Raw genomic sequence first — 20,270 nt, 5'->3', positions numbered from 1 at the left:
ACTTTTATAAGTTATGCAATTTGTTGGCAGATACTTTTTCATAATTATTTATTATGATACTTTTTATTTTTGAGTCATGTATTGTATGCTCTTCACTTAGATTTCTGAATTTATTTATTCCAATCTTTTTTTTTTCTTAGTCTGTCTTGGAATTTGTCGTTATTATTTATTTTTCAAGGCTGGGCACAGTGGCTGATGCATGTAATCCCTGCACTTTGGGAGGCTGAGGTGGACAGATCACTTGAGAGGTCAGGAGTTCCAGATCAGCCTGGCCAACATGGTGAAACTCCATCTCTACTAAAAATACAAAAAAATTGCCAGGTATAATGGTGCAAGCCTATAGTTCCAGCTATTTGGGAAGCTGAGACAGGAGAATTGCTTGAACCCAGGAGGCAGAGGTTGTAGTGAGCTTCAGCCTGGGTGACAGAGTGAGACTCTGTCTCAAAAAAAAAAAAAAAAAATCTTGTTTTTCAAAGAATCAAGTGTTGGTTTTACTGATTTTTTTCAAATGGTTTTTCTGTTCTCTATGTGATTTATTTCTATTCTGATATTATTGTTCCCTTTCTTCTGTTAACTTTGGGTTTAGGTTGTTTTTCTTTTTCTAGCACCTTAGAACGTAACATTAAGTTATTTATTTGGGATATTTCTTCTTTTTTAATGTAGGCATTTATTACTGTAAAGTTTCCTTTTAGAACTACTTTTGCTTCACCCCATAGGTTTTGATAATTTTTTTGTCATTTATATCAAAATTTAAAAAAAATTTCCTTCTGTATATGTGCTACTGAAGTGAGCACTTTTAATTTACCTTTGATTCTGATTTGATTCATTGATTTTTCAGAAACATGTTGTTTAATTTCTGTGACTTTTCCAAAATTTCTCCTGTTATTGATTTCTAATTTTATACTGTCATGGCTGAAAACAATACTCTTATGCTTTTAATCTTCTTGTTAAGACTTGTTTTATGGCTTCTCATATAGTTTATCCTGGATAATGTTCCATGTACACTAGAAAAAATATATATAATCTGCTACTGTTGGGTGAAGAATTCTATACATGACTGTTAAAGTCCATTTGGTTTAATGTGCAGTTCAAATCCAGTATTTTCTTGTTAATTTTCTGTCCAGTTCATGTATCTATTGTTAAAAAGTGGTGTTGAAGTTCCTTAATATTATTGTATTGCTATCTACTTTTTTGCATCTTCATTAATATTTGCTTGATACATTTAGGCATCTTGATGTTGGTTGCATATTTATAATTGCTATGGTCTGATTAACTTATTTTCCTGTCATTACTTAAAGACCATCTTAGTCTCTTGCAACAGTTTCTGACTTGAGGCCTATTTTATCTGACATAAATATAGATACCCCTGCTTTCTTTTGGTTACTGTTTGCATAAAAGAAAATCTTCCTTCTCTTCACTTTCAGTTTATTTGTGTCCTTAAGCTTGATCTAGTCTTCCTTTGAAACTCTCTATTATATTTTTTATTTTCTTCATTGAATAATCTAGTAGCAAGATGTCTGTTTAATTTTTCTTGATATCTATTTCTTTGCTGAATTTCTCATTTAGACCATGAATTTTTTTCCTGGTCTATTTCAATTGTCCATCTGTATTCTCTTAAATCTCACTGAGTTTTCTAATATCATTATTACTATTATTGTTCTTATTATTACTTTCTTTGAGATGGAGTCTCATTCTGTGGACCAGGCTGGAGCACACCAGCACCATCTCAGCTCACTGCAACCTCTGCCTCCTGGATTCAGGTGATTCTCCTGCCTCAGCCTCTTTGAGGAGAGTCATGTTTCTTGCTTTTTCTTGTTTCTTGTGTCCCTGTGTTGACATATGTGCATCTAGTGGAACATTTGCCTCTCCTAACTTTATAAAGTAGCTTTTGTAAGAAAAAAACTTTCCCGTTGATAGGTCCTAGGGTACTGAGTAGGGTGCATTGGCTGTGCCTCTGTCTGGACACAGCAGTGTAGTCTGTGAAGTTTTTCATCTATAATCAGTGTCAGTGACAAGTGTCTGCCTCAGTGGCCTGTACTGCAGTAGTTTGTGCCAGTGGTGGTAGCAGAGTGGATTACACTGGGCTGGCTCAAGCACCAAGAGAGCACAACTACTCCACCAGCTCAGGTATAGCTTCCCTTGGGTGGGATGCTGGGCTGGTTAATGTGCTGAGGGAATAAAGCTGGTGTGCCAGCTTGGCCGTAGCTTTTCTAGAGGTGGGGCAGCAGGCTGCTTTATGTGCCAAGGGGTCACAACTGCTCCACCGTCTCAGACATGGCTTTCCTGGGGCTGAGGCTGGGACCCCCAGCTAGTTTGCATGCAAGGGGGTATTGGTGCCATTCTGTTGGGCATGGCTTCTCTGGGGGCAGGGTGTTTGGTTCATGCTTGAGAGCGCACAACTGCTCCACCAGGCCAGGCTTGACTTCCTTGCTGGGTTGGACTGTTTGGTCCATGGGGGCCTGAGCATCCTGTAAGCCTTAGGCTCCAAATGGCCATGTGTGGGGCATAGTTGCCACTGGAATGGAGAGGACAGAGTGCCTTCTAGGCAGCTTCTTATAAAGGTATCTTGATCTATATATCCTTGGTAAATCTGTATTTCTGAGACAGCATGAGATCAAGAACTTTCTTTTTTTTTCTGAGATGGAGTTTCGCTCTTGTTACCCAGGCTGGAGTGCAATGGCACAATCTCGGCTCACCACAACCTCCACCTTCTGGGTTCAGGCGATTCTCCTGCCTCAGCCTCCTGAGTAGCTGGGATTACAGGCACGCGCCACCATGCCCAACTAATTGTTTGTATTTTTAGTAGAGACGGGGTTTCACCATGTTGACCAGGATGGTCTCGATCTCTCGACCTCGTGATCCACCCGCCTCGGCCTCCCAAAATGCTGGGATTACAGGCTTGAGCCACCGCGCCCGGCCTTGAGATCAAGAACTTTCTATTCTACTATCTTGCTTACAACATTCAACAGCTCATTTCCTCTTTTTTTTGTTTCTGAGTAATATCCCATTGTGTAGATACCATAGTTTGTGTATATATTCATTATTAAATGATATTTAATTGCATGCAGTTTTGGCAATCATGAATAAAGCTGCTATAAACATTCCTGTGCAATTTTTCATGTGGACGTAAGTTTTCAAGTCATTTAGGGAACTAACAAGCAGTACAGTTGCTGGATCACATGATAAAAGTATGTTTAATTTTACAGGAAATTGCTGAACTCTCTTCCCGAGTGACTGCACCATGTTGCATTCCTGTTGTTCCACATCCTCACCAGCATTTGCTGTTGTCAGTGTACTGGATTTTAGACTGAACGTAGTGATTTCATTTTTCCCTCTTCTAGATGCTGTCTAACTTTTACTGTGATTTGGTTCCATGAGTTGTTTTAAATTGTGTCATACAAGAATTTCTTACTGTATAGAGTTTCCAATGTTTTCAAATTGCTTTTTAATTTTAATTCCGTTATGGCTACAGTATGTTTATTTTGGTGGTTATTTGTGGAAATTTTCATTCTGATCTAGTTAAGTGGTGACTTTGTGAGTTTCCATGTGCTTAAAAAGAATGCAAACCCCTCATGGTGGCTGCCCTGGAGCTTAGTTTGTATAATAAATAAGTTTCCTCATCCCCGAACCTGCCTGGTACCTTTCCCAATATATGAGATGGTTAACACTAAGGATCTGTTTTGTTCTAGAACGTTATTTTTCTCCGTCCTCATTACAGTCCTGCTCTGAAGTCCAGACAATGGAGGGGTAAGCAAAATGACCTCAGACTGTGCCGGGAAATGTCAAGTCACCTGCTGTAGGTCACCACTAATGGAGCACTGCCTCTTTACCTGGACACCAAACTCTCCAGTGCCACAATGATGTCTCCTTCAGGACTAGATCCCTTAGCCGTACATCCCTTCCTGCCAGACTGGACCTGAAAAATATTTCTGCATGTGACATTCCTGTTTCACCTACAAAAGGCATAGTTTTGACCCAGGACAAAGTTCACCTCCAATCTTATCCACACTATTTCTATCTCTGCTTTCCTGATAAGGGATAAACATTTATGTCCTGCTTATAAATGCAGTGGTTCAAAGTCCAGCGTCCCTACGCTTCTAGCACATTACAGCCAGGTCTAGGTGGGGCAGACTCTAAGCAGAACTGTGCGTCTTGCCCTCAGCCCATGCGGAGCCTCTCCACAGCTTCTGTACCTCGAGCGTTAGGCCAGATCCCTTCTCTCTAATCCATCTGTCACCTCTCCTGTCATCTGTTTCCATGCTGTGAGGTCCAGCTGCAGAACACATCCATGGCTCTCATGCTCAGTTTGGTTCTGAGTCTCCTCAAGTTGGGATCAGGTAAGACTAATCTTTGTTTCCTTCTCGTTAACTAAAGTTTGAGTTCTTTAGCTACGATGGTTGCAGCAGAACGGAATGGGGGCATTTTTGTTGTTTTTATTCCTTTGGTTTCTCCTAGCCTCAGCCTGGGGAAGGATGAGGCACTGTGGAAACAATTACAGTGGCCCCTAAATACTGGACACACAGGTGTTGGAGAGGCACCATCATCGTAGATGAGGACACACCAAATGTGTTAAAGTGAATAGATTCAGTGTTAGCCCCAGATGGGCTAAGTGGTGTAGGCAGGGTTGTTAGAGCACCCAGGTTGCTGACATGGATGTCCAGCTGGGAAGAGACAGTTAGAATTTTGGGGGAAAAGACAGTTTGTCCAGCTGACATGGTGAGTTAGAAATGTCTGTTGCATGAGACATGAGGTGGAGGAAGGTGTACAGGTCTTGAGGTGATAAATGAGCTGAAACCTGGTATATTCTGGGGAGAAATCCACCTTCTTTTTCCTTCTAGTTACTGTTAACACAGAACCTAGTATATAGGATGTTGAGTAATTGAATAAAATTCACAGAGGAAGCTTGAGGTTGGAGCAGAATGTTGGTTGCTAGGTGGTCAGTACCCAGCCACAGAAGATTCAATCAACTGTGTTCACTTTCTGTCTGTAAAGATTCATCCTACCACCTGTCCACTTATATCTTTTTTTTTTGCTAAATGAAGCTAAAAGAACAGAAATAAGGGCAATCAAAAACATATAGCCTGTTTCCTTAAAACAAAAACCCATATGTGTTACTAATAGGAGAATCTCTCATTTCAGTTTGTTTTCATTTATTTTCTGATGAGCTTCTTTGTCTCCTTTCTGTTTCTGGGTGAGGCGGCAGGGAATCATGGACCTGATCTTGGTGACAGAAACATTTATTTTTTAAAACTCTTATTTCGCCTGTTTGTGACTTTATGGTTCACAGCTTCCTTCAGTGTTGGTTTGCTGATGATCACATGAAGTTACGATCACGTTCCCGATGGGGCTGTAGCAGGGACCGCATGAGCTGTGCATGTAGACTGCACAGAGGTGCACTGGTGCCTGCCATGTTGCAGCAACAGACATTCTTGTTCCTTTCTCATCTTCAAGGGAAGGAAGTAGAAAGAGTGAAAGGAGATGTTACAGGCAAGAGAGATGACAGCAGCAAGGGCTGGCTGGTGAAACAGAGGTACCCTGGAAAATGCTCCCTTGCCTCGAGAGCCCCACACAGCCCTGAAGGCAGCACCCACAGCAGCCCAGCTTGTAAAGGCTGGGTCCCAAAATCTCACCTAAGATAAGGGCCTTCCTGCCAGTGATTTGTTCAGCACGTGATTCTGGAAAACGAAGCGAAGGAGTGCAGTGAGTGAAGCCATAGAAAGCGTGTGGGAGGACAGCCATAGAAGGGGTGCTAATGAGCAGGCTGCTGCAGTGGCAGCTGGGACCCAGTCCCACTGGGATCATTGCAGGAACTGTATACATGGTAGCTCAGAGTCATCCCAGCATCTACTGTCGCCTTTCCCTACCGGGTGAGATGTGCCCCAGAACTATTAAAATCTCAAATCTTGCCGGGCGCGGTGGCTCAAGCTTGTAATCCCAGCACTTTGGGAGGCTGAGGAGGGTGGATCACGAGGTCAAGAGATCGAGACCATCCTGGTCAACATGGTGAAACCCCGTCTCTACTAAAAATACAAAAAATTAGCTGGGCATGGTGGCACGTGCCTGTAATCCCAGCTACTCAGGAGGCTGAGGCAGGAGAATTGCCTGAACCCAGGAGGCGGAGGTTGCGGTGAGCTGAGATCGTGCCATTGCACTCCAGCCTGGGTAACAAAAGCGAAACTCCGTCTCTCAAAAAAAAAAAAAAAAAAAAAAAAAAAAAAAAAAAAAAAAAAAAATTTCAAATCTTCTGAGCTGCCCTGGCACAAGGCTAAGTAGGTTCCAAAGGTTCCAGGAAGGAAGCCCTCAGCAGAGAGGCAGAGGCCAGGCTCCAGGGGCGGAACTGTCAGCAGGCAGGGAAGTGCCCATCCCACTGCAGGGGACTCAGGGTTGGGTGGTAGGAGCAGGGCCTCAACATCTACTATACCAGGTCAGCAGCTGATCAGACGTCAGGCTGCAAAGCCATGCCTCATTTAATAACAGTCTTGAAGATGCATGACTGAAATACACTTTAGCAAGATTGATAAAAATTTAATTAAACTGAAAAATAATTCGTGCTAAAATTTAAAAAATCCACCTGTCTAGAAATTCATGTGATTCACTTTACCTTTGATGCACATGCACACACCACACACAGGTGGATCTATATACCATAAATGGATGCACGTGAATTAATCAAGAGACATTGCCAAACAAAGGGGGTGGCTACTTGGAAGATGAAGGGAGTGGGCCGCCATAGTTTCACATCTAAGAAGCGTTGTAGTCCTTACAGGGTAGGAAGAGTGATGTACACCAGGAAAAACTCAAATGATTGTTAAACAGATGAGCAAGTCAGAAAGGAGATCGTGCTCACCGTTCATATGAGTAACTTGTGTGTGGAGCCTGTTCTCTGTGATGGGCTCTGTGCTGAACAAGGGAGTCCCATGCTGAGCAAGAGAATCAGGCCCTGTCCCCACAGAGCCAAGAGCTGTGCAGGGGAGGCTCACAGAAAATGTGTAATTGTCACCCTTGAAGCAAGACTATGAAGAATGAAGAAAGTTTCAAAGCGAGGTGAGGACACAGGTGTACCAAGATTTTTTTTTTTTTTTAATGCAGGCAAGACACGTTGACAAAGCACCAGATGAAGCACCATTAAGTGCTAAAATAAAGTGTAAAAACTTACCACACAAGTGTAAAAGGTACATGCTTGGGAAAGCATAAGTCACACTTGAATGTGCTAAAGAATAAATGTGTGGAAAATAAACTGTAAAATCTTGTTTCTGTGTCATAGCATGTCTTTCAGAACTTGGAAGAGCTAGTAGATTTTCGAATTAACTAAGGAAGTACAGATACACGTGTGCACCATGGGTAGAAATAAAATATTCCTCTATAGTAGTCATAAAACAATTATATAACATTGTGTTTGAAGGAAATCTTTTTTTTTTTTTTTTTTTTTTTGAGACGGAGTTTCGCTCTTGTTACCCAGGCTGGAGTGCAATGGCGCGATCTTGGCTCACCGCAACCTCCGCCTCCTGGGTTCAGGCAATTCTCCTGCCTCAGCCTCCTGAGTAGCTGGGATTACAGGCACGCGCCACCATGCCCAGCTGATTTTTTGTATTTTTAGTAGAGACGGGGTTTCACCATGTCGACCAGGATGGTCTCGAACTCTCGACCTCGTGATCCACCCGCCTCGGCCTCCCAAAGTGCTAGGATTACAGGCTTGAGCCACCACGCCCGGCTATTTTTTATTTTTTTTGAGACAGAGTCTTGCTCTGTCATCAGGCTGGAGCGCAATGGCGCGATCTCGGCTCACCGCGACGTCCACCTCCCGGGCTCAGGCAATTCTCCTGCTTCCGCCTCCTAAGTAGCTGGGATTACAGGCACGTGCCACCACGCCCAGCTAATTTTTTGTATTTTTAGTAAAGACGGGGTTTCACCATGTTGACCAGGATGGTCTCGATCTCTCGACCTCGTGATCCACCTGCCTCGGCCTCCCAAAGTGCTGGGATTACAGGCTTGAGCCACCGCGCCCGGCCTAGAAAGGGACTTTTCTTTCCTGTGGATAACATCGTTTTGTCATCTTGAAAATAAAGACATTAATAATACACATCTTAAAAATAAAGACTTTTTTATGTTTTTCTCATCTTGAAAATAAAGACAATAATAATGCAGGTGCTACTGAAGACTGAATGAAGTAATTGATGTGGACATGGTTTGTCAAATGTAAGATGTACAAATGCCAGTCGTCGAATTTAGAAATAGGATTGTGGGCTGGGCAGTGGCTCACACCTGTAATCCCAGCACTTTGGGAGGTCAAGGCAGGCAGATCATGAGATCAGGAGTTCGAGACCAGCCTGATCAACATGGTGAAACCCTGTGTCTACTAAAAATATAAAAATTATCTGGGCATGGTGGTGGGTGCCTGTAATCCCAGCTACTCAGGAGGCTGAAGCCAGAGAATCACTTGAACCTGGGAGGCAAAGGTTGCAGTGAGCTGAGATCATGCCACTGCACTGCAGCTGGGGTGACAGAGCAAGACTCCATCTCAAAAAAAAAAAAAAAGAAAGAAAGAAAGAAAAAAAAGAAATAGGATTATGATATATGTTTCTCCCTGATGCACTTCTCCAGCCCAGCCCACTGGAGCCCTGAGTAGGTCACCCTATAAAGGTTTTTCATTATTTTTCTTTTTATTTCTTCCCACAGGGCAGTGGCAGGTGCTTGGGCCAGGCAAGCCTGTCCAGGCTTTGGTGGGGGAGGACGCAGTATTTTCCTGTTTCCTGTCTCCTGAGACCAATGCAGAGGCCATGGAAGTGCGGTTCTTCCGGGGCCAGATCTCCAGCGTGGTCTCCCTCTACAGGAAAGGGAAGGAGCAGCCATCTATGCAGATGCCACAGTATCAAGCCAGGACAAAATTGGTGAAGGATTCTATTGCAGAGGGGCACGTCTCTCTGAGGCTGGAAAACATTACTGTCTTGGATGCTGGCCTCTACGGGTGCTGGATTGGTTCCCAGTCTTATCACCAGGAGGCTGTCTGGGAGCTGCAGGTGTCAGGTCAGTTTCATATTTCGTGACTTAGTTGTCCCCAAGAACCATCCTGACTTTATAAGTGGTTTGTTCAATAAGGAAATTTTAAAATTTTAGGTCAATTAGTTAGAAGGCAGTATTCTACACTGTAAGTTCCTTCTGTGTTATGTGTATATTTCTATGTATTTTATCACATGTTTAAATTCATGTAACCACCATCACATCAAGGCATAGAACTACCCCATCATCACAAAGATGTTCCTCTGCTACCCCTTTATGGTCACACCCACCCTTCTCAACACCCAGCTGGGGTTCTCCATCTCCCTGACGTTGTAATTTCAAGAATGTTACATACACAGACTCACACCGTAGGTGACCTTTTGAGATTGACTTTTAAAATTCAGCATAATGCTCTTGAGATCTATCCAAATTATTGCCTGTATTAATACTTTCTTTTTTCCACACTGTCAAATAGTAGTTTTCCTTACGGAAATTTATTTTTAAATAACAAATAAAAATTATTGCTCACTTGTCCTACAATTTTTTTGTTTATCTGACATAGCAGGGAGCAAATGTCAGCTCCAGGATGCTGTGACTTCCCCTGACAATGAAACAATGAATCACTCAATGCTCTGTGTTAACTTGACTGTGCTTCCATAGTCACACCACCGTTCACAGTGAAATGTATTTGATGGGGCTGGGTGCAGTGGCTCTTGTCTGTAATTCCAACACTTTGAGACGCTGAGGCAGGACTGCTTGAGTCCAGGAGCTGGAGACCAGCCTGGGCATATGGGAAGACCTCATCTTTATTTAAAAAAAAAAAAAAAAAAAGAAGAAGAAGAAGAAGAAAGGAGGAAAAAGAAGGAAAAAAAAAAAAAAGAAATTTATTGTTTACAGTTGTTGCCCTGTGCGGTCAGTGAGTTGTGAAGAATCTGTCTCCTGATTAAAAACCTGTGAGTGGGGCTGCTCTAATGATAGTGGATTATCAGAACTTATTAACAGTAGTGTCACTAAAATTGGTGTATAACTCCCCACTGCTAAATTTGACTAACTTAAAATAATTTTGATAAAAACACCATGAGTGATATTTCAGGCCTGCCCATAGGCAATTTTCAAAAGTGTTTCCTGGAAGGCCTCGTCTTCATAGCAGACCTGGAACATAATCAATGCATGGCAGTCCCTGCCGAGAGCTTCAGGTGAGCCCTCAGGCCCCTCTAAGCTGTCCTGGTCTTTACATATTTGCATTTCTAACCCAGGCATTTTCATTCTCAGGTCTCTATCTCAGGCCTTGGGCAGAATTTTCAAGTGCCTTCTATCAAGGAGGAGAATGTGGAGTCCTAATTAAGGAAAAGGAGTCAGGCTGGTGGGACCAGTAAAAACAAAAAGAAAAAAAAAAAAAGGAAATAAACTCTAAACATGCCTTTTTTCATGTCTAGAAAATTTAAACAAAAGAGGAAGCAGAGAATTTACAGATCTGCCTTTCTTTATTGTCCTGGACACACAGCCCAGGATATATGGCCCAGAACTCACAAACTTCCTGCTTACCATCAAGCACCTCAATTTATCCAACATCCCAGCTGACAAAATAATATGTTAGGCTCCCTGCTACCTCGGCCTTCTCAATCAGCCCAAGTTTCATTCTATAAAATCCCCAGCCGGGCGCGGTGGCTCAAGTCTGTAATCCCAGCACTTTGGGAGGCCGAGGCGGGTGGATCATGAGGTCGAGAGTTCGAGACCATCCTGGTCGACATGGTGAAACCCCGTCTCTACTAAAAATTAAAAAAAAAAAAATTTAAAAAAAAATCAGCTGGGCATGGTGGCGCGTGCCTGTAATCCCAGCTACTCAGGAGGCTGAGGCAGGAGAATTGCCTGAACCCAGGAGGCGGAGGTTGCGGTGAGCCGAGATCGCGCCATTGCACTCCAGCCTGGGTAACAGGAGCGAAACTCCGTCTCAAAAAAAAAAAAAAAAAAAAAAAAAAAAAAAAAAAAAAAATCCCCAGCAAGTCTTTGTTTGCTTGCAGTTAGCTTCCCTCTTGCTAACTTGCTAATTCCCTTCCTTGGAAAGCATTTTCCCAGTTTCTCTAATAAATCTGCCTTTCTCTACCTACAACTCTCTTGGTAAATTCTTTTACCTCCACGCCACTGGCTGTTGTTCCCCCAGGACAGAAAAGGCAAACTCTAAAACACTTTTCTCTACACTGTCTTAGTGTCCAGTATCTTACATTCCAGTCCCTCCTCCCTAGACCTCCTGCTGAGCTCAGGCTTCATAAAGCTGTGAAGCCCTTTGTTCAGCCCTCCATCAATAGCCAGCCAGCCCCACCTGTGTGACGATCCATCCGCCCCTCAACTGGAATTCCATTCCGTGGAGGAGGATGAAACAGGAAGGAGTTGGCATCTTCCTTGGTTTAGCTCTTGCTTGTGCTTTTATATCAACTAATTAGAGGCTTCACGATTACTTTAATTTGGATGGTTGTTCTTTTAATCTGTTACTCCCACCCCTGGCAGCTCAGCTCTCTCTCTACATTAGCTGAGCGTCTCATCAGAAGCAGTTCTGTCTTTCTCACTTCATCATGATTAGTGCTTAGAAACAGCCAAGCATACACAGCAGTTGCTAAAAAATGGCAAATGAACAAAGGCCATGGGAAGGCTTTTGCCAAAGGTAGTGGTTTTAGTGTTTGAGTCTGTAAGAGGGAGAATGGGTGGGGCTGTGCTGAATGCACCTGACTCAGAATTGCTGTGGCTTTGGGATGTGATCTTTGCTTTCAACCCTTCCCTGTTTTCTCCCTAGCACTGGGCTCGGTTCCTCTCATTTCCATGGTGGCATATGTTGACAGAGGCATCCAGCTACTCTGTCGGTCCTCGGGCTGGTTCCCCCGGCCCACAGCGAAGTGGAGAGGTCCACATGGACAGGAATTGTCCACAGACTCCAGGACACACACGGACATGCATGGCCTGTTTGATGTGGAGATCTCCCTGACCGTCCCAGAGAATGCTGGGACCGTATCCTGTTCCGTGCAGCACCCTCATCTGAGCCAAGAGGTGGAATCCAGGGTACAGATAGGAGGTGAGTAGGGAGAGGGTAAATAGGGAGAGGGAGGAGGAGGGGAGGAGCGGTGAATGCTTCAGTAACTCAGAGCAAGGACAGGAGCCTCCATCTTGGGATTGTTGTTTTATCTTTCTTAGTTTAATGATTTATTTTAAACGTTTGAAATCAATGAGATGTAAAAATAAAGTTATAAACACTTAGGTGGAAATAGAATTGTTTACAATTCCAGAGGAGTAGAATTAAGTATTTCCTTCACCTATGATTATGATGTATCACTAGGATGATGAATTTTTTGTGTCCACTTGAACCGGGTCATTATTTGCTCAGATTTGGTTAAATATTATTCAGGCTGTTTCTGTGAAGGTGTTTACACATAAGATTTACACATTTAAGTTGGTGAACTGTGTAAAGAGGATTGCCCTCCATAATATGGATGGGCTTATCCAATCAGTTGAAGACCTGAATAGAACAAAACGTTGACCCTCCCCTGAGTGAGAGAATTATCTTACATGATAGCCTTGAAACTGGGACACCGGCTCTCCCTGACCTCAGAGCTGCTGCTGGACTCCAGACTCACACTGAACCACTGGCTCTTTCTATGCCTTGAGCATGTGAACTTTTGGACAGGAGTGACACCGTTGGCTCTTCTGGTTCTCAGGTCTTCTGACTTAAACTGAAACTAATCATTGGCTCTCTTGGGTCTCCAGATTGTGGACTCACTCATGAGTTGGGACCTAAAAGAGCCTCCATGATATATGCAAACCAATTCTTTATACTAAATCCCTCTTTCTGTCTCTCCTCTCCCTCTCTCCGTTTATCTCCATCTTTCTCTCTCAAATATGTAAAAGAAACAGAATGTATATATACATCCTGTTAGAAAGTGTACCACACTCCAAAAGAACTAGTTGATTTTTCTGATCTATACGGACCAGAAATTCAGACAATCCATGTCAAATGATATTTGTATATATGTGTATGTATGTACACATCCTAACGGTTTTGTTACTCTGGAGAACGCTCACTAATGCTGATTTGGTACCAAGAGTATTTCTAGGAAAAAAGAATTTTAGGGATGATTGAAAAGTCATCCCTAAAATTCTAAAATTCCCTAAAATTCTCTGAGCTGGGATTACTATGCACACCTGTAGTCCCAGCGACTCAGGAGGCTGAGGTGGGCGGATGACTTCAGTCCACAAGTTTGAGGCCAGCCTAGGCAACATAGCAAGACCCCACCTTCAAACAAACAAAACAGAAAGAGCACTGAAAGTCTGAAAGTGCCTGTTGTGATCTAGCAATATAGATATGCAAAATATCACCATTTGCCACCATAATTAACCACTGGTTGACTGTTACATGATCTTTTTAAACATGTTTGTTAACCTAGTGAGTAAGATGAAATTGGCTGGTTGGTCCTATTCTTGCTAGAAAAAGTGAGGAAAGTGAGGAAAGAAAAAATGTGCAGAGGAATTTGAATTCCGAGTTTCTTGGTGTTACATAAATAACCTTAAAGCTTCCAAGAGCACCCTGAAAGAGACCCTTTTTTTCTGTAGCCACAGGGCTAAGATTGCTGGAAACCAGATTCAGAACTCATCCTGTGACTGGTTGAATGACGGTGGAAATCCAAACCTGTTTCTCAGGATGTCTGTTAATGTGAGGGGCATTGAATCGGAAGAAATGAGATTTAGAAAGTTGAAATGGGAATGTACAGGAAGACTGATGAAACTGGGGACATTGAGTCCCCAAATGCTAATGAGTCTTTGCCGGTAAAAACAGTCTCAGTGTCTCTGTGTCAACTGAAAATGGCCTGTCCATTTTCATCTCAAGGGATTAACCCTACCTTGCCCAGAAAACTGTAATGGCCTCTCTCCTGAGGCAGTTGCCATGCAAAACTAGCTGATTCTGCTCAGGACCCACCTCTACCATCCCTCTTTGCTTCTAGACCTGTACCTAGGGTCAAGTTCCAGCAGGAACCTGAAGTTGGAAACGATGCATGACTCATTAGAAAGTGTACCACACTGCAAAAGAACTAGTTGATTTTTCTAATCTATACAGGCCGGAAATCCAGAGAATCCATGTCAAATGATATTTAGAGTATAAGGTGGTGGTACAACAACATATGGCTGGATCAGACCAAATGTAATGGCCTCACTAATCAGAGATTCTTTATTTAATGTTGCAGCTCAGAATGTTAGAAAGGCCTCTATAGTTTGATTGGCTGCAACGTGGGTCAAAATGTGGCTCACAGAGAGTAACAGATAGGCAGACTGTTAGGAGCCTTTGCCAGGCCCCTGTAGGTGAATCATGACACAGGCCCTCAAGATTTAGGAGCAGAGCCCTGCCATTCTCTATGAATAATTACTGTTCTTTTGAAAAACACATCTTGGGCTAGACCTTAGGAGATACGGAACAGATACTTAGGAGTCATGGGCCACCAAGTTGCAATGTGACTTGAAACTAAGAATATAGAATATTTGAACAACAAGTGAACAAATTCGATTTAATTGATATTCTTAGAAAGTTGCACCCACAGCAAAGCATTGGAAGCACGTGTAGACCATAAATCAACTCTCATCAGTCTCAAGCCCATAAAATGGTTTACAAAGAGTTGGAAGAAAATGGTATTGCGATATGGTTTCAGTGTGGTGGCGTCTCCAAAATCCATGTTGAAACTAAATCCCGAATGCATCACTATTAAGAGGTGGACTTTTTAGGAGGGGATTAAGTCCTGAGGACTATGCCCATATAAACGTGTTAGTGCCTTATAAAAGGGTTTGAGGGGGTGAACTTACCCCTTCCACTCCTTGTGCCATGTGAGGACACAGTGTTCATCCCCTTCAGCAGACACAGCAACAAGGTGCCATCTTGAAACAGATGGAAGTCCTCATCAGATGCCAAACCTGTTCATACTTGATCTTGGACTTCCCAGCCTCCAGAACTAGGAGAAATACATTTCTACTGTTTATAAATGAGCCGGTCTGTGGTATTTTGTTATAGAAGTACAAAGGGACAAAGACTGGTATGATTCAAACAATAATTTCGAATCACAATATAATTAAATTAAATAAGAAAAAGAAAAACAATTTAATATTCATATGTTTCAAACTTTAAAAACATACTTCAAAAATAACTAAGTTCATTGAAAAAGTCATAATAATTAAAAGTGCCATACGACTGAATGATAATGAAACTATACATACAAACTGTCATACAACTATACCTTTAAGAAGTGACATTATTAGGATGGTAAAATAGGAGTTTTCAGTTCTCAAACTCCCACAGAAACACGAATTTTAACAACTACCATGAACAATGATACTTTTGTAGGAGTCTAGGAAGCCAGCTGAGTGGTTCCAACTGGTTGGTCAGGCAAAAAAGCCCACATCAGATGCATGGAAGGGGAAGAACTGTTTCATTCTACCTGCATCACTGCTCTTCCAAGGTAACTCAGTGCCAAGAGAGACTCCCTCAGTCCACAGTTTTTGCCATGGGGAAAGCAAGAGCAAAGTGAGTGTCCAGATTCCCCAGGCTCATGGGATGCTGCCCAGGAAACCCTTTTCTGTGTCGCTTAATGCAGAGCAGTGAGGGGACCAGTGTGGCTGAATCATTTAGAGGCAGCTAGGAGCAGGGAAAGAGGTGGGGGCTTACGGCAGCCAGTGCATGGACCTCAACAACAAACAGCAGAACCTACTGGCCAGCTCCTGCAGTCTGCTAGGAGCCCAACTCACAACGTGCTGAGCCCTCAACCAGCTGACATGTGCCCCCAGCCCTCCACACACCACCCTCTGTGGCCAGAACCCCTTACTTCATCATAAGCAGGTATGTGCTTCCCTGCAGACTGGGCAGGGTAGGCCTGAGCCTCAGCAGATGTGCATACAAGCTTCTGCAGTCAGAACACAGGTAGTGATCAGCTTGACTCTGCTGGATTGAGAGAAGGTGCACAATCTTGAATACTTTAGGGAATTGCTCTAGGGATAAACAAATGAAAGGCTCTCAGCAGCTAGCCTGCTTTGCAGGACTGAGAAAAGAAACTCCTAAGACTTCCCCTCACCAAGAAGGAAGAAGAGGAATAAAGCAGATACATCCATAAAAAAGATCTGAGAGACTTCCAGAGTATCTAGCCAGGCTGACCGGTCAAGATCTTTCTCCACCAAAGTCTGCCAGTACAGACTGGAGAAGGAGTGACGGAAAGACAAAAAATACTGTCAAACAGAATGAACCAGCACATTAAAAGATTCACTTACCATGATTAAGTGAGCTTTATCCTTGGAACACAAGGATGGTTCAACGTATGCAAATCAATAAATGGGATACATTACACTATCAGAAGGAACAACAAAAACCATATGGTCATCTTAATAGATGCAGAAAAAGCATTTGACAAGCTTCAACACCCTTTCATGACAAAACCAACTTTCAACAAATTAGATGTAGAAGGAACATAGCTCAACACAATAAAGGCCATATGTAACATGCCCACAGAGCATATACCCAGTGGTTGTCTTAGTCCATTTTATGCTGCTGTAGCAGAATACCTGAGATTGGATCATTGATAATGAACAGAGGTTTATTTGGCTCATGGTCCTGGAGGCTGGGAAGTCTAAGATCACAGGATCACATCTGGTGAAGGCTTTCTAGCTGTGTAGTTCTATGGAGAAAGTAGGAAGGGCAAGAGAGGAAGAGAGAGGAAGAAAGCTGCTTCTGCAGTAATGGCATTAATCCACTCATGGAGGCAGGAGTCTCCTGGCTTTGTTACCTTTTAAAAGTCCCACCTGTCAACACTACTGCATTGGGGATTAAGTTTTCAACACATAAACTTGGAGAATACATTAAAATCATAGTGATAATGAAAAAATTTTAAACAGCAGTGTAATCTGTGGAATGTATCAAAAGCAGTTCTAAAAGTTTATAGCTATAAATGTCTATGTTAAGAAAAGAGAAAGATCTTAAATGAACAACCTCAGTTTATACCACAAGAAATTAGAAAAAAAAAAAAAAAAAGCCAAAACTTAGCAGAAGGAAGGAAAAAATAATAATTAGAGCAGAAATAAATGAAATAGAAAAACAATCAAAAGAGCAATAAAATTAAATGTTGTTTAATTGAAAAGACAAACACAACTGACAAAACTTTAGATTAACCAAAAAAAGAGAGCTGACTCAAATAAATTACAAATAAAAGATGATACATTACAACTGGTACCACAGAAACTTAAAATGTCATGAGACTATCACAGTTTCCCCTATCCACAGGGGTTATATTCCAAGATCTCCAGTGAATGCCAGAAACCACGGATAGTACCAAACCCTATAATTGCTATTTTTCATGTCTCAAATGGAACAGAGCAGGATAATAGAGATTTCTTCATGCTACTCAGAATGGTGTGCAATTTAAAACGTACAAATTGTTTATTTCTGAAATTTTTCATTCAATATTTTTGGGCCAAAATTGATCGCAAGTAACTGAAATTATGAAAAGTGAAACCAAAAATAAGGTTGGACTACAGCACTATGAAAAATTATAGGCCAACAAATTGGATAACCTAGCAGAAATGGATATATTCCTAGAAACTTACAACCTATAAAAAGTGAATCAGAATAAATTGTTTAAAAATACCAGACCAGTAATGAATTAGGAATAAAACTGATAATCAAAATCTTCCCAACAAAGAAAGTTCCATGACCAGATGGCTCTACTGATGAATTCCACAAAATATTTAAAGAAAAATTAATGCCAAGACTTTTCAAACTCATATAAGAAATCAAAGAGGTGGGAATAATTCCAAAGTCATGTTATGAGGCCACAATTACCCTGATACAAAAACCATGTAAGAACACCACAAAAAAGAAGAGAATTACAAGCCAGTGTCCCTTATAAACATAGATGCAAACATTTCCAACAAATATTAGCCAACCAAATTTATCATAAAAAGAATCATTACAAAATGCATTAATAGAAACATTAGGCCAGGAACAGTGGCTCATGCCCGTAATCCCAACACTTTGGAAGTCCCAGGTGGGTGGATCACAAGGTCAAGAGATTGAGACTATCCTGCCCAACATGGCAAAACCCCGTCTCTACTAAAAGTGAAAATTAGGTGAGTGTGGTGGTGCTCCGTGCCTGTAGTCCTAACTACTCTGGAGCTGAGGCAGGAGAATTGCTTGAACCCAGGAGGCGGAGGCTGCAGTGAGCCAAGATTGGGCTACTACACTCCAGCCTGGCGACAGAGCAAGACTCCATCAAAAATAAATAAATAAATAAGTAAAAGAAAGAAAGATTAAAGGAATCCCCATAATCAAGTGGGATTTATCTCTGGGATGTAAGAATGTTTCAACACATGCAAATAAATATAATATATGACATTAACAGAATGAAGAACAAATAATGTATAATTATGTTAACAAATGCAGAGAAAGCATTTGACAATATTCAGCAATATTCAGTCAACAGATTAGGTAACAAAAGAATGCACTTCAACATAATAAAGATCATATATGTGTCTACAGAAAGAGCCATACTCTATAAAACATTAAAAGAGGTTTATTCTGGGCCAGATATGAGTGACCAAGGCCCAAGACATAGTCTCAACAGGTCCTGAGAATATGTGCCCACGGTGGTTGAGTTACAGCTTGATTTTATGTTTTAAGGGGACAGAAGTTACGACAGACATCAATCCAAATATATAAGGTGTGTATTGGTTTGGTCTAGAAAGGCAGGATAACTTGAAGTGAGGGCTTCTAAGTCATAGGTAGATTCGTAGATTTTCTGGTTGGCAAATGGTTGTGAGTTAAGTTATTATTTAAAAGACCTGAAATCCATAGAAAAGAGTGTCTGGGTTAGGATAGGGGGTTGTGGAGACCCAGGTTCTTATATGTAGATGAAGTCTCATAGGTGGCCACTCTTAGAGGCAAATAGATGGCAAATATTTCATACTGAGATCTTTAAAAATTGCTAGACTCTCAGCTAATCTCTTCAGAATAAAAAAAAAGACCTGGAAAGGAACGGGGACCCTCTACAGAACGCAAATTTCCCCCACAAGAGGCAGCTTTACCAGGTTGTTTCAAAATATGTCAAAGAAATACGTTTTGGGGTAAAATATTTTAATTCCTTTCAGGGCCCGCTATCTGTCATGTGATGCTATACCATAAGCAGGTTGGGATTTGATATATTATTTGCTACAAAGAGTCTGTTTTTTCAGTCTTAAGATCTCTGTGGTAACGTTAATGCTACTCGGTTGTGCCTGAACTCCAAAAGGAAGAGTTTATGCATTATGAGGCATGTCCAACCTCACCTTTCCATCATGGCCTGGACTAGTCTTTCAAGTTTACTTGTGAATCCCCTTTCTTGAGAAGGGGTGGCGGTCCCTTCTGTTGACTGGGAAGCTTAGAATTTTATTTTTGATAAGCTCACAGCTAACATTGTACCCAACAGTGAAATAGTGAAACCTTTCCCTTGAGATTAGGAACAAGATAAAGGTGTCCACCCTTGCCACATAGTACTGGATGTTGTAGCCAAAGCAATTAGGCAAAATAAATAAATAAAAAAAAATAAAAATAAATAATAAAAGGAAATTAAATCAGAAAGGAGGAAACATAATTGTCTCTGTTTGCAGATGAAATGACATTTAGTGAGCCCTAGAAAATCCACAAAATAATCCTGTTAGAACTAATAAATGAATTTAGCAAAGTTGGAGGATACAAAATTAACATACAAAAATTATAGTGGTTCTATACACTAACAATAAATTGTCTGGAAAGAAATCAAGGAAACAATTTCATTTTCAGCAGCATCAAAAAATTAGAAGTAAATTTAACCAATGAGGTGAAAGATCTGTACACTGAAAACTGTAAGACACTGATAAAAGAGATGGAATAAGATACAAATAAACAGAAATCTGTCATGCGTTCATGGATTAGAATAATTAATATTGCTTAAATGTTCATAATACCCAAATCAATTTGTAGATTTAATGCAATCATTATTAAAATACAACGGCATTTTTCACAGAATTAGAAAAAAATTTAAATTCACATGCAATCTGAAAAGACCCTGAATAGCCAAATAAGTCTTGAGCAAAAAGAACAAAGTACGAGGCTCATACTATCTGAGTTTAAATTTTATTTTGTTATATTAGGTTGGTGCAAAAGCGATTGCAGTTTTTGCCATTGAAAGTAATAGCAAGGCCAGGCGCAGTGGCTCAAGCCTGTAATCCCAGCACTTCGGGAGGCCAAG

General features: G+C 41.5%; 1 protein-coding gene across 1 annotated transcript in view; it reads left to right on the top strand.

The window, feature by feature from the left end:
- The first annotated feature begins 4,110 nt into the window (after positions 1-4,110).
- LOC101053733 (butyrophilin-like protein 8) overlaps positions 4,111-20,270 on the top strand; it is a 39,157-nt gene continuing 22,997 nt past the window's right edge. Inside the window, exons 1-3 of the mRNA XM_003944753.4 lie at positions 4,111-4,337; positions 8,677-9,024; positions 11,786-12,061. Of these exons, the coding sequence (XP_003944802.2) occupies positions 4,289-4,337; positions 8,677-9,024; positions 11,786-12,061 (673 nt within the window). The 5' untranslated portion in view covers positions 4,111-4,288. The remainder of the gene's footprint in view (positions 4,338-8,676; positions 9,025-11,785; positions 12,062-20,270) is intronic.

Source organism: Saimiri boliviensis, chromosome 20 (assembly GCF_048565385.1).
Source record: "Saimiri boliviensis isolate mSaiBol1 chromosome 20, mSaiBol1.pri, whole genome shotgun sequence".
Lineage (NCBI taxonomy): Eukaryota > Metazoa > Chordata > Mammalia > Primates > Cebidae > Saimiri > Saimiri boliviensis.
This window is presented reverse-complemented; position numbering and strand designations above follow the sequence as displayed.